General features: G+C 39.8%; 2 protein-coding genes across 2 annotated transcripts in view; both read right to left on the bottom strand.

The window, feature by feature from the left end:
* pfdn4 (prefoldin subunit 4) overlaps window positions 1–12,934 on the bottom strand; it is an 86,138-nt gene that overhangs the window by 52,414 nt on the left and 20,790 nt on the right. The window lies entirely within an intron of this gene.
* On the bottom strand, window positions 1,131–4,622 carry LOC103385248 (probable N-acetyltransferase CML6). Its single transcript, XM_008319063.3, has 2 exons — window positions 2,823–4,622; window positions 1,131–2,278 (listed from the first exon to the last, which is right to left on the bottom strand). Exons 1-2 carry the CDS (start codon window positions 2,839–2,841, stop codon window positions 1,527–1,529), a joined length of 771 nt encoding a protein of 256 aa, XP_008317285.1. The 5' UTR covers window positions 2,842–4,622; the 3' UTR covers window positions 1,131–1,526.

The raw sequence follows: 12,934 nt of genomic DNA, 5'->3' as shown, positions 1-12,934 counted from the left end.
CCATTTTTTAAAGTACAAATGACAAAGAAAAAATAACATTACAAGTGCAACGCAACATTACCATGTTACCTATAGTTTGCACCAAATCTGTGGCCCACTTGGCTGTGATGGTACACTCCACATTAACAGACAAGCATTCACACTCATAACTTGAACGAAAATAGTTTTTTACATGTACATGTGCCAAAGATTTAAGCAGGCATGAATGAGTACTCCAAGTACTACCCCATACTTTGTAGCTTTGTACCTTTTGTTTTAAGTATTTCAAGCATTGATGAGAGAAACAGAAGCTAGTTCAACACATGGTTGAAGAGGAGACAGAGCAGGCCCAGGTCCTTGATACTTTCTGACTACTGTTGTACACTTATTTAATAAAAACATTAACACAAAACTCATTATTGTTAAACTATAATTATTACAAAGTCATTTGAAGGTAAGACCACCAACATGGCCGCACTTGAGCCTCAGAGACTCTCTGTTGTTTGTTGTCTCTAATCTGAGTTTTCTCCCTGTGTTGAATGCAGGGCAGCTGAACTCTATCCTATTTGCATGCGTCACACACTAACACAGCTCTTTCAACACTAAAGAATTTTAAACCTCTCAATGTCTCCATACTATGGCATTTTTCATTGGTATTTTAAGCAAAGAGTCGTGAGGTCTTAGAAGTCAGATGGCATTAATTCCTCTGAGGCTGGAGGATTCGCCTCCTTACTGCAAAGAAGCTGGGGAAAAAAAAAACTCCTTTCTATTGACCTGAAAACTCCCTTTTACCACTTACACTTTTATCTTCCTTTTACAAAAAGATAAAATTAGATAACTGAAACTGAACAGATCTGATTCTCCGACACGTCAAATCAGAATTTTTAAATATCATGTTATTTTTTTTCCAGTTTTGATTGACCTTGGATTCCCAACCACTGTGCGGTGGCATTTAATTGGTCTGAAAACTATTATTTACTTGTTGCAAAAACAAATGTTCTTTTTTCGTCAATGCATACATGATAGGCAGAAAAATATTAAATATAAATATAATAGTTATGAAAACTCCAAAAAAAAAAGGAGAATTAGAGCTGTTGAAGAAGATCTTTGGGAATTACTTTCTTCAATTCCTGTGAGTATACTGGCATTGTCTTCAACTAAACAGGCCAAGATTTTAGAGAGTAAATTAAAAGAAGATTATTATTATATATACATACATATATTTTGAGATTTATTTTGGTGGTGAGCCGGGGTTTTTCTAATGAAACAAATGTGCCAGGGAAACACCGCCATCGAACGTCTGGTGCAGGTGTATCCATAATACATCAAGGCAAGAGAAAAATACAAGGAAACTGTGATCATTCCAGGTACTTTGTGGAAAAACATGAACTTTAATGCACTTATATCTTCTGATCAGCAATGACAGCAAACTGGAGAAGCGACCTGTGACTAGAGGTTGTTCAAAAAGACAACACTGAATAAAACATGCAGCATGAACAGAATCGTGCTGTAGAGTGGACGTTCTGCTGGTGTAAGTCCTTCTCTCTTTAAATGATCTTCTCCATCTTCAACACGTTTATTCTGGCCAGTTTAGAGACCCAGCGATTGGTGTGCGTGTTACTATGGGATGCGATCTGAACAAAGCCGAACTTTTTGCACAGAGAAATGGCTGCCGTCTGCGGTGAGCTGACTTCCAGGACGAGGCGGCCGTAGCCTTGCTCCTTGCAGAAGTCCAGAGCCTTCTGCATCAGCAGGGAGCCCAGGTTTTTCTTGCGCCAAGGAAAAACCACCACCATGAGAGACATCTCGCCGTAAACGCTGCCTTCAGCATCTTGGAAGATTTCGGCGCCTCCTGGTGTTACTCCTCCATTCATGTTGTCAAACCTCTCACTTTCCTCCTCTTCTTTCTTCCCCATCACTGCCAGAATCCCCACCACCTTGGCCTTGCCTCCTACATCTGCCTCGGCCACCCAGAAGCCATTATCGGAGTTTTCCAGATAATTGGCTTGAATGTTGGCCATATCTGAGCTCAACCGCCTCGTCATATAGCCTTCATAGATTTCACGGCAGCAGTAATAAAGGAGGCCAGCCCATGCACTGCCAAAGAGGAGAGCCTGGAAGAAGGAGCTTCCTCCTAAGACGTAACCGGCCATGGAGATACTCAGAGCGATGCCGATGTGGTCTGGGTGAGACATGGTCTTGAAGAAGGACGGGTATACATGTTCAATGATTCCATCACGGAAGAGTGACAGGATGACATACTTATCAGAAGGTGTGTACTCCCTGAAGGAGAACTGGACTGTGGTGAAGGGGGGGAGAGGAGGGGTGAGAAGGGGAGTTAGCTAAGACTAATCAGTCTGTTGTTCCACAGATAAATTCTTGCAGCGTTTCACAATAGACTCATTGTGCTCACATAACTCTGACAAACAGTAAATCAATAGACGGCACGGAAAACCAAAATAATTTTCTTTGTTAATTTAGCGCTATTCAACAGGACAGTGAAAACCTGCGTTTAATTTTGAGGTGAATTGTCGCTAAATGGCTATTAAAATTATGATCACGTTGTTTCTCGTTGATATATTCTGGGTCTGAGTCATTGATAAATGCGGTGTAATTAAGTCTTAGAAGTGCTAATGAGAAAATTCAAGAGAAAACGAAATTTTTTCAGGACCAAATCAAAGACCTTTTGTTTTATTGAAGCGTGTAATGTGTCACGGAGGCGGGTTAGCAGTGTCACTCATTCACGTGTTAGCCGCCGTGTTAGTGCTATTGTTAGTAATCAACACCGGCATTAAGAAATAAGTATAAAGAAAGAGTAACGTATAATTAGAACCAGATCTTACTGTTCTTTATCTGAGCCATGCCGTCTCCTCTCGTCTCTGCTCCACAGCCTCTGTGTTGCTGCTCTGCTTTAACTTAAGCCACCGACTCGGCGTTAATCAGCCATTCACAAAAGGGATTGGGATAAGTGTGACCTATGACTACATTACCAGTCACACACACACACACACAGGTTTTTGTCTGTTGTGAGCCCTTCATTCAGAGGTCATGCTGTTCCTAGTCCCATATCCACCAGTTTTAACTCGTCTCCTAACTCTGGTCTCACCACAATAACCCTAACCCTCGTCACTCGGTGGGGACCAGCAAAATGTCCCCACAAGAACAAAGTGTCCCCACAAGTACGCACACAAAGTTTGTATGTTTTTTTAATAAGTACTTCAAGAGGAAGAAGGACGAACTGAAAATGTTCATGGGTTTATTGACCGTTGCTTTGCTATTTCTTTAATTTAACTTTGAAGATGGATGGATGGATGGATGGATGGATGGATGGATGATGGATAGATACAAGTTAGAAGGACCTGAGCAGCTCGATAGTCTGGGTTGACATTGTCCAATTGTCCTGGTCTCCTGGACAACATTTACACTAGTGTAGTTCTGGACATCAGGCAGACCGGTACAGTAGAACTAGTTGTCCTACTCAAAGTTCCAGGACAAAGACCTAATGACCTACTGAATTCATTTCACTACTTAGTCAACAAAGTTATGTTTATCACCTAAAAATGTCTTTTGGTACAATGGAAAAAACGAACACATTTTAATTATTTGTCAAATCTTTGGAAAATTGACCAATGCTAACATGTATTAGCGCTAACCTACATACTTTAATTAACTTGCTGAGCCAGTGAAAGAACAGTACCGTTGTATTTCTAAAGCACGAGGACTCATCCTGAATATATTACGTTAGAAAGTGAGTCAAATATGACTCTGCTGTCGGTTCAAGCACTTCACAGATATACCCAAGAATAAAATGTTATTAACCTCTGTCTGGGCACTTCAGTTTTGGCAGCCGTCTCCCAGAAGTGTGCTGCGGACCCGGCCGCTGCTCCTTCCCCACAATATAAGGTGAAAGCAAAATTAATATTGTCTGGATCCCCTGGCAAAAACGTGTCCTGTGGCATCAGTGACACTGTCTTGTGCAATAACCCCGTTGCCCCCTGACATTAATAAATACCCTGAGCAGGTGAAGAAGCCTTTACACCTGTTTAAATCAATAGTGCTGCCTCATGAATCTGCGAGTGCTGGAAGGTCGAGGAACTTTGAAACTTTTCTCAGACCACTTCATAACCAGCATCTTATCTGGGAGCCCAGGAGCCAGAGAGCAGCACCTCTCCAGATCGCTTGCATTTTCGGTGGGCATTTGGAAGGCTGCAGAAACCTCCGTCTTGGTGAAGCTTTTTTGAGCTAATTTCCATTTACATTGCAGTGGCAAATGTCCTTTTGGAATGAATGCAGCATCTCCAGCCCCGGAGAAACAGTGAGGTGGATGGCAGCTGCTCAAAGTGCATTATGATAATGCAGACAGAAACATGAGTTTGCTTTGGAGGAGAGAGCTGAAGTGACGCAGGATTCTGTGGATGTTTTCTGTTTTCAACCAGACTAATATCTTGGTATATATTGCTGAAGTTTCTATTCATACACATTAAAAAACGGTCTGTCCCAATAGGCCTATCTACAATACACTTACATAAGAACTGGAAATCAAACACGTCAGATATTTAACATTCTACACCATATACCAATCATAGCAAAAACACTTCATACCACACCATAAAGCTTCAACCATACCATATCATACCATATCATACCATCAGGCATGTCCTCGGAACATTGACATTTATCATTATAGAACAAACACCTCACCCCCCCCCCCCCCCCCCAGAAGATTGACATTTATCATTATAGAAGAATAAGCTCACATACCCCCCTCCCCCCCCACCTAGGTTGAAGCTACTTTTATGTCAACGAGATAAAGATGTAATATTATCATGAAAACAAGTGTTTACATGGGATTTATGATCCTCCTAAGGTTGAGTGAAAACAACGTCCAGTCCCATTTTATACTGGACAGAGGTCAGAGCTCGGTCACGCAACAAATTTGAGAAAACATGTCCGTCAGTGGGGACACAGCTGAACACTATCTTTGGCCTTTTTTTCTTTCTTTTTTTCTGATTGCAAACTAAAGTTTATAAATCTTTAAATGCCGAGCACTGCAGTCCATCTTAAAGTATGTCTATTTATATTTTTAGCTCAACTGGACACAGGAGCTGAGGGTCTGCTGCTGACTTGTTTGAAAAGTTTTCCATGTCCATGTTTGGACCTACAGATTGAGGCTTCAGGAGATCATTTTCTGACTTATGGGTAAGAGTGTGAACTGTTCATGAAGCACTATTAACAAACCTGTCAGGTGAACATGATGAAAAAAAATCAAACCCTCAAAGCTGCAGTGGTGAACATGAAGAAAAAAATCAAACCCTCAAAGCTGCAGTATTCATTAGGTCATGGCTGATGAATTTCTATTCAAAGTCACGACGCAGCTGCACTAGCACTACAAAGAAAGAGCCGTTCAGTTTGCCCTTCTACAGACTAAAGAAATTAGGTGATTAAACCATTACAATATCAAGGTTTCCTGTCCTCACATCCAGAAGCTAATGGTCATTTGAACGCACCACAGAAACTTTTTTTTCCAATTCACTGCTTCCACGGGAAACTCTAAATTGTATCTGTCTTACCTTGTGGCTTTCAATGCCTCAAAATGTCATAGACGGAGATCTGAAACACTCCCCAGAGATTTCCATTTAGCCGCAGTCATCTTTCAATATTACAGTGAGGCGTTTGCTCTTATATGGAGTATGAATTTTTCAGCATTTATGATGTGGTAAGTGCCCCTGTTAGAGTGGAACATGGATTTTGAGTCACACTGTTGATTTCAACCTATGCTGAGAGGAAGCATTTGGAGATTGGACTCGGTCTTTATGGCGGGACGTGTGCTATGGAATCACAAATGAACACAACACTGAGCCGCCGCCTGCTGTAATAAAGACCGTGTGGTGTTTACGATGATGCTGTGGGAGTCGGTGCAGGAACAAATAGAATGAACTGAATGAAATATAGATGACATGGCAGCAGACCAAAGCATGCCACCAGGTGGCTCGCTGCAGTGTATGCCATGACACTTATGTTAATGTCAGGTGATCATTTCTCTTTTAATTCAGTCAATAAAGTTGATTGGATGTTTTATTACCACCATAGAAATAACGGTTCAGACAGAGAAACAAAAAAAAAAGATCATCCTGTACAACTATTAGGAAACTAGCATTGCTTAGCACTGCAGCTAACACAGACAAGGAAACATAAGCAAATACTAACAACGTCCAAGCTATCAAGCAAGAAAAAATTATTTCTTTATATCTGTATGTATTTAACTGCAGTGAAAAATTACAAAGTATGGAGTGATGAAGAAAAAGTACTAGCAAGGATACGCGCACTGTGGAACAGTGGTAAGCACTCTTGCCTAACAGCAGGAAGATCACTAGGTCAAACCCTGCCTCTAAATGATATTCGTTCTGTCCGTACTTAGGATTTAGCTCCCCGTCTGTATTTGGGCTACTCCAGTTTCCTCCCACAGTCCAAAAACTTTTTTCTCCATATCTGTTGCAGTACTGAGTTGCCTGAACTCCCACTGAATAAATGTTTAATAATAAGTGTCTCATAAAGGCAAAATCCGACACTGCTAACTGTCGGACAGGACGGAAAAAACACACGTTTCTAATCAAAGTATGAATCTGTTGCCAGTTAATTTGGCATGAATACGGGAGACAGCGTCGACCGCCTGTGAAGGTAACAAAAAGTCGTTTTTTATGCTGTGGAACTATTCTTTTGCCATGAGCATTAACTTCCTGGCGTCTCCACTCCACTGTGTCTGACCACCCACTCCTGCCAAGCCATACTCTGGCACAACAAACCCCATACTGTTTCCCATGTATGCACACAAACAAAGTGTAATTAGTTCTAATTAGTAAGCACTGGTATGTGCTTGTAGGCAGAATTTGACCACCAGGGCATTAAGTTGTGCTGTGCTAAGTTTGTTTAGTCAAAAAAATATATATATATAGTGATATAATATAGTGTATTGTAATTCTCATAATCCTCATTTATTTATCTTACCCTACTTATATCAGCCAATCACAGCGTTCATCAGGCCGTGTTCACCCTGGACAACAATACCACTTTTCTGTGGTATTTACTATATTTACTTTTTTTTTTTGCCCTACGATTGTATTTTCCCAATTTTTCCAGAGTGTAAATGTTAACTAGTAGGACATTAACCTTTAAAGTTTAATCACAAGGCAGATCAGCAACTCATAAATCATCAATTAAAAACTTTTTTGTGTTTGTTACAGTATTATTGAAACTACACAGAGTCTTCTGTTTGGGTGTATTTAATATCTGGATGGCGGGTCTGTCATGGGCTGTGGTTTTCTATCCAGCGGCCTACAGTTGAGGGAAATTGTTTTCTTAGTATTTTGATGCAGTTTTGTACATTTTGAACTTATATCTTATGAACATACACAAAATGTGTTTATAGCACACCCTGCAGGAGAGGGGCTGTAAGGACGTTCTCTTTTGGTGTAAATAGTTGAGATGGCATTTATTATTATTATTATTATTATTATTAGTATATGATGCTGCTGAGCTTCACTTTGACGCCTGTATGACTTTGGTGGAAACAGTTGGTTTGGGGAGGGAAAAAAAGTGTGTGAAGACGACAGACCAGGCGATTCATCCTTCTTTATGGCTCTCATCTGACTCCGTAATCTCATTCTCCTCATCAAAGGATGGAGTCGCAGCAAATCCAATATCTGTGTCTTCTTTCCAATCTGATTTTACATTCATCTCCCTTCATCACCTCCCAAATCAAACCTCTGCGTCTGAAACCAAGACACTTCACCCAGATGTAGTCTACAGTATTTATGACATCATTGTTTTAAGATTCAACCCTTGATTATCAGTAACAGGAGAGGGCGCTCCTGGTTACAGCGTGATGATCAACTGGTTCAGTGTTGGGTAGGTGCATGATGGGAGAATCGAGTGTGGAGATTATGTTAGCCAAGGAATATCAGAAGAAACTGGACTTGATGAAAGAATAATGAAGAAGCCAGACAAATATGCTGACTTTTATAAATCATCTCATATACACGCAACTTTAACGTTAACGCTAATTTAACTAATAAATTACAGACAAAATGAAACGTGAAAAATCAAACATAATAACAATATAACTTAATAATTAATGCTACCGTTTTCTAGCCTCTATTTTCTCACAGTTGGGCACATACGCCACACCAGTAGGTGGTGGTAATGTACCCTGAAATTAATTTGCAATGCAAAAAAAACAAAACAAAAATTCCGCTGGCAGAATACGCACATGATTGTGTGCAAATTGCACTCAAAGCGTATAAAACACCAATGAACAGGATAAACCAAGAATGAAGTAAAAATGGAAAATAAAATATTAATATTTAAGGTCACTGTCTGAGTACTTCACAAAGAGTGGCTGAAAACCTGTTGTTATTCTGTCAGATTAAAGACACGTTGCCACAGGGTTGTGCCGTTGGAAAGGCCACAGTGTTACCTAAATCATAAGCTTTTATCCTCTGCAGACGTTTTTGCAAAACTGATTTTAAATACAAGGCTTTTGGCACGGCCCTTCACCCGAAGCAAAGTTCAACAAGGCAGAAAGTCTTAGTCACCCAGTTGGTTATGAAATCTCCCGTTCAGTGAAGCAGGCTGAGGGACTGAATAATGTCAGTTATTACCAGTGTAATGTGATTGGCTGCAGCTGTCCAAGGAAAAACACAGAATGATACAACTCTGCTCTCCACCTGTATGACTACAATTACTAGACATTTCAGGCGACCCTATTTGAATTTCAGACGACCCCACGTGGGGTTGTGACCCCAAGGTTGAAAAACACTCCAGTAGGTGAGTACAGGTTCCTTAACTTTAGTTACTCTTGTGGAATTTTTAAGTTAGAGTGACGTGATCAGTTCCATATAAAAACTGTGTTGTGTCAACTTCCAGCCTTTGACTTTACATGTTATTTTACAGCACCCCCTGCTGGGAAGGAAGAGGGTTTAATCAATATGCAATAAATATTTGGCAGATGGTTAGAGGTAGTGGTAGGGAGAATCAGTGATGGCAGACAAGATTGTCTATTATCAAATGGTGTCAATAGTAATAATAATAATAATAATAATAATAATAATAATAATAATAATAATAATAATTATGATAATTATGATAATAATAATAATATGTATTATTATTATTATTATTAGCTGGGTCAGAGACAGAAGCAGCATCAGCATCAGCATCAGCATATAGTGGTAGGGAGAATGAGTGATGGCAGACAGGGTTGTCTATTATCAAATGGTGTCAATAGTAATAATAATAATAATAATAATAATTATGATAATTATGATAATAATAATAATATGTATTATTATTATTATTATTAGCTGGGTCAGAGACAGAAGCAGCATCAGCATCAGCATCAGCATCAGCATCAGCATCAGCATCAGCATCAGCATCAGCATCAGCATCATCAGCACAGTAAACTCCATCTATCACACTTTCTAAGCAGCCCACCTACTCAGCCACCAATATGCCGGGAGGCGCTGTGAGGGATTATATGGGGATTTTGAAGCGAGATAAAGCTGTGAATAATCAGTGGCTGTTATTGTTCAAAGCTAATTACTGACTTAAGGACATGGCGTCTGAGGTGTAGGTGAAATCAAACAAACGATTCGTTTCAGACGAGGATCATTGTGACAAGTGGCAGAAAGCAAAAAAGACGGCGTCTGCTCGAGATCGAGACAGAGACAGATATTGAAATGAGTTTGTGACACGACAACCACACGATATTTTGTTTCAGTCACACAGTGGAAGAGTGCTGAGTGCTTCTGCCCTACAGAAAAGAGCTTCTCAGTTTGATCTCAAATGGTAATTGACTCTTTAATACAAAATGACAAAAGTCTCAGAGTTAGCTTTTCGACTAGATCGTGACTGAGTCTTATCCCAAATTTAATAAATAAACCTGTTTGATAAATGAGTTTAATTTAAGTCCATGAAAGATCAAAAATTATATCAAATACATTAAATTAGATTTAATACTATTTTTGTGTTTATAAGATTCAGAAAGACGCGACTTTTCCCTTTGAAGCCAACAGTATTAAAGTGAATCTACAGACAGTATGTCTGACTATAGGAATCTATAAGAGTACTGTCACCTTCAGGTGTCGCTGCGTGTTGTTAATGAGACATGTGTCGATGAGTGTAGAAGCACTGGTTGGAGTTTTCACTGTAGCTGTGATTATCACATTTCAAATGCAATAAAGAGCAGTTTGTTGTTGCAGCTAGTTTACATAGTCTGTACTGCGGTTCATTGGTTCCCAGTCTTAGACTTAAATGCCTGGATTTCTTTGTTCTGTGCAGTTAATTGATTCTCGTTAGAGTTTCTGTTTTTGTAGTAATTTTTTTTCACTCTTCATCTGGATTAAAATAATAGTCTGCCATCATCAGTCATAGTCTTCAACCAACAGCAGCCTGACTGAACAACCTGCTTGACATACAGTAGTTCGTATTGTTACATACTGCGTCAACACAGTCGAGTTTGTCACTGCTACTTTAAGCTGTTTATTTTTTTTTCTTTTCCATTATGGCTTTCATTTTAAAGAAAAACTGCTCCCTAGTGGACTGAGAGATTTCTGCTCTAATGGACTCTGACAAGCTTTTTTTGTTTCTCAGGAATGGATTTAAAGTGGAGAGAATTGAAGTGCGAATCCTTTCTATCTGTGTACGTAACCTGATTAAGAATCATGTTTACAACTTCAGCCACGCCGTGGACGAGTGCTTAGAGCTTCTGGCCTACAGAAAAGAGCTGTCAGTTCGATCCCCAACGCTAATATATTACATTACATTATACAATATATATTATATATTATATATATTTAAACAAAAATATATGTATATACGTATAAATGCATATATACAGTATGTACATATATGTGTATATGTACATATATTTATATACATCATTGACGAGCATAATATTGCTCTGTGGTCTCTATTGGACTGGCAAACTGTCCAAAATGTAATTCCCGCCCTCGCCTGATAATGACTGTGACTAGCTCCGCCCTCTCTGGGGATCGCAAATGAGCAATAGAAGATGGGGTAATTGAACGTTTCAAACGTATCTCTCAAGACGCATACATATTGAAAACCACAGCTCACCAAATTCATTTACAACAATGTTGAATTGAATTAATTATTCAGATATTTTTACCGCTGTACAGTCGACGTTCTCTGAGCGACATGGGCCGCCGCCATTTTAGGCTGAGAACATTCACCTCAGAATCAAATCATTACAAGTGAGTCACATGCTCCGGCACTTCTTACTTTGGTTATGACAAGACTCGAATTATCAAGCGTGTTAATTTCGACAGATGGAACAACACTGTACCTGCCAATTGGGTTCTGCTAATTAAATTCTTATAATGAACTACACACTCTCACTGCTCGAAATCATACCTTTCGCATTAGCATTTCATGGCAGACAGCAGAGAGACGCATGTAGAGGAAAGAGGAAAAAAAAAATGTCTGAAGTGTTTTAAGCAGGTAGCAATCACTTGACTGAAAAAAAAAAAAACGCAAACCCTGAAAATGTGCAGTGAGAAAAGGATCAACATACAAAAAGTTAAGTGGGCCGGACCAGTACAATCACAGCATAATTACTTATAAATAACAATAAATGCATGTTTTCCCCCTTTGTTTTCCCACAAATAAGGACAGGTATACTGTATTAAAAAATATTTATATTCAATGAAATATAATTTGGCCCACAGACCGTATGTTAGACATCCCTGACGAGGAAGAGGGACGTCCAGATTCTTAATGAAGCAGAAATTTAAAGTGTAAGAGACAGTAGACCGTTCATAGTGATACAATCGAACACCAGGATATGAGATATTTTCAAGAAAAATATCTGCATTAACTAGTCCAATATGTTTAAACACATGGAGATCTGTTGTTATCAGATTTGTCTTTGTCTCCCGTAACAGAGCGGACTGGGACCTGAGACCTGAGTGACCGCCGCGTACAACATAATTCACCACGATGGATCGATGTTGTTTGAACAAATGGATTTATTTCCTCCAGTCCCTCATGATCCTGCGTATAAAAATAATAATATTTCCATTCTTATTATAACGTCCCCCAAACCATTTACACGCTCGCGTTCAAATATTCATGAAAATGTATCTCTGTTCGTTTGATGCCACGTTCAAACTGGCCTTCGGAGACACTCACATTAAACTGCACTGTCAGTTCAAAGATGATCACAGATGAATCACACAGGCTGGGCCACAAACACACCACTGCAGGATAAGGATGTGTACAGTGTACACTGATGATGAACTACTGTGGACAGAAGGGGGAAGAGCTACGGCCTGTATCACCGCACCATCTCAGACCCGCTGTAAATGTTGCCAAACATCAATAAAACACCAATAAAAACAGTAAGGACAATACAAAAAGAAATAGATGTTGGTTTGGTTTTTTATCCCCATAGGACGGAGGTAAAGTTTAGTGGAATCTGAGCTCAAGTAGGTTTGGTATTTTTTGATGAGTCATTGTCTCGCCTGACAATTAGTTTGTCTACTTCGTAAAACACGACCAATCTGGATGCTGTTAGTCTTCCGCCTTCATTAACATTAGCATAAATTGCGCATCGTGTGAGCACTTTTTAGATGAACACTCTCTCTGCCGTCCATCAGTTTTCACTTTGGCTGCATTCACACCAGGCAATCGTACCACGCCCAACATGTTTGATCCCTAAAGTCCAGATCCGACCTCTACTGGACCACATCTGGGCCCGCCCCCCACTTTGAGAACCACTGATATAGACTCCGACATGCTTTGCTGACCCAGATGTAGCACGGCAGTGGTTGCTCTGTACATTTTGTCCTCCGAGTCTCGTCTCATTCAGCCCGCAATAAGACTGGATGTAATTGCGACACAGAATTATGCACGAACTGATCGAGCGGACTGATCCAAA

This window comes from Cynoglossus semilaevis, chromosome 10, assembly GCF_000523025.1.
Source record: "Cynoglossus semilaevis isolate Cse_v1.0 chromosome 10, Cse_v1.0, whole genome shotgun sequence".
Classification (NCBI taxonomy): Eukaryota; Metazoa; Chordata; class Actinopteri; order Pleuronectiformes; family Cynoglossidae; genus Cynoglossus; species Cynoglossus semilaevis.
The sequence above is the reverse complement of the archived record's forward strand: the minus strand, read 5'-3'. Positions and strand labels throughout refer to the sequence as shown.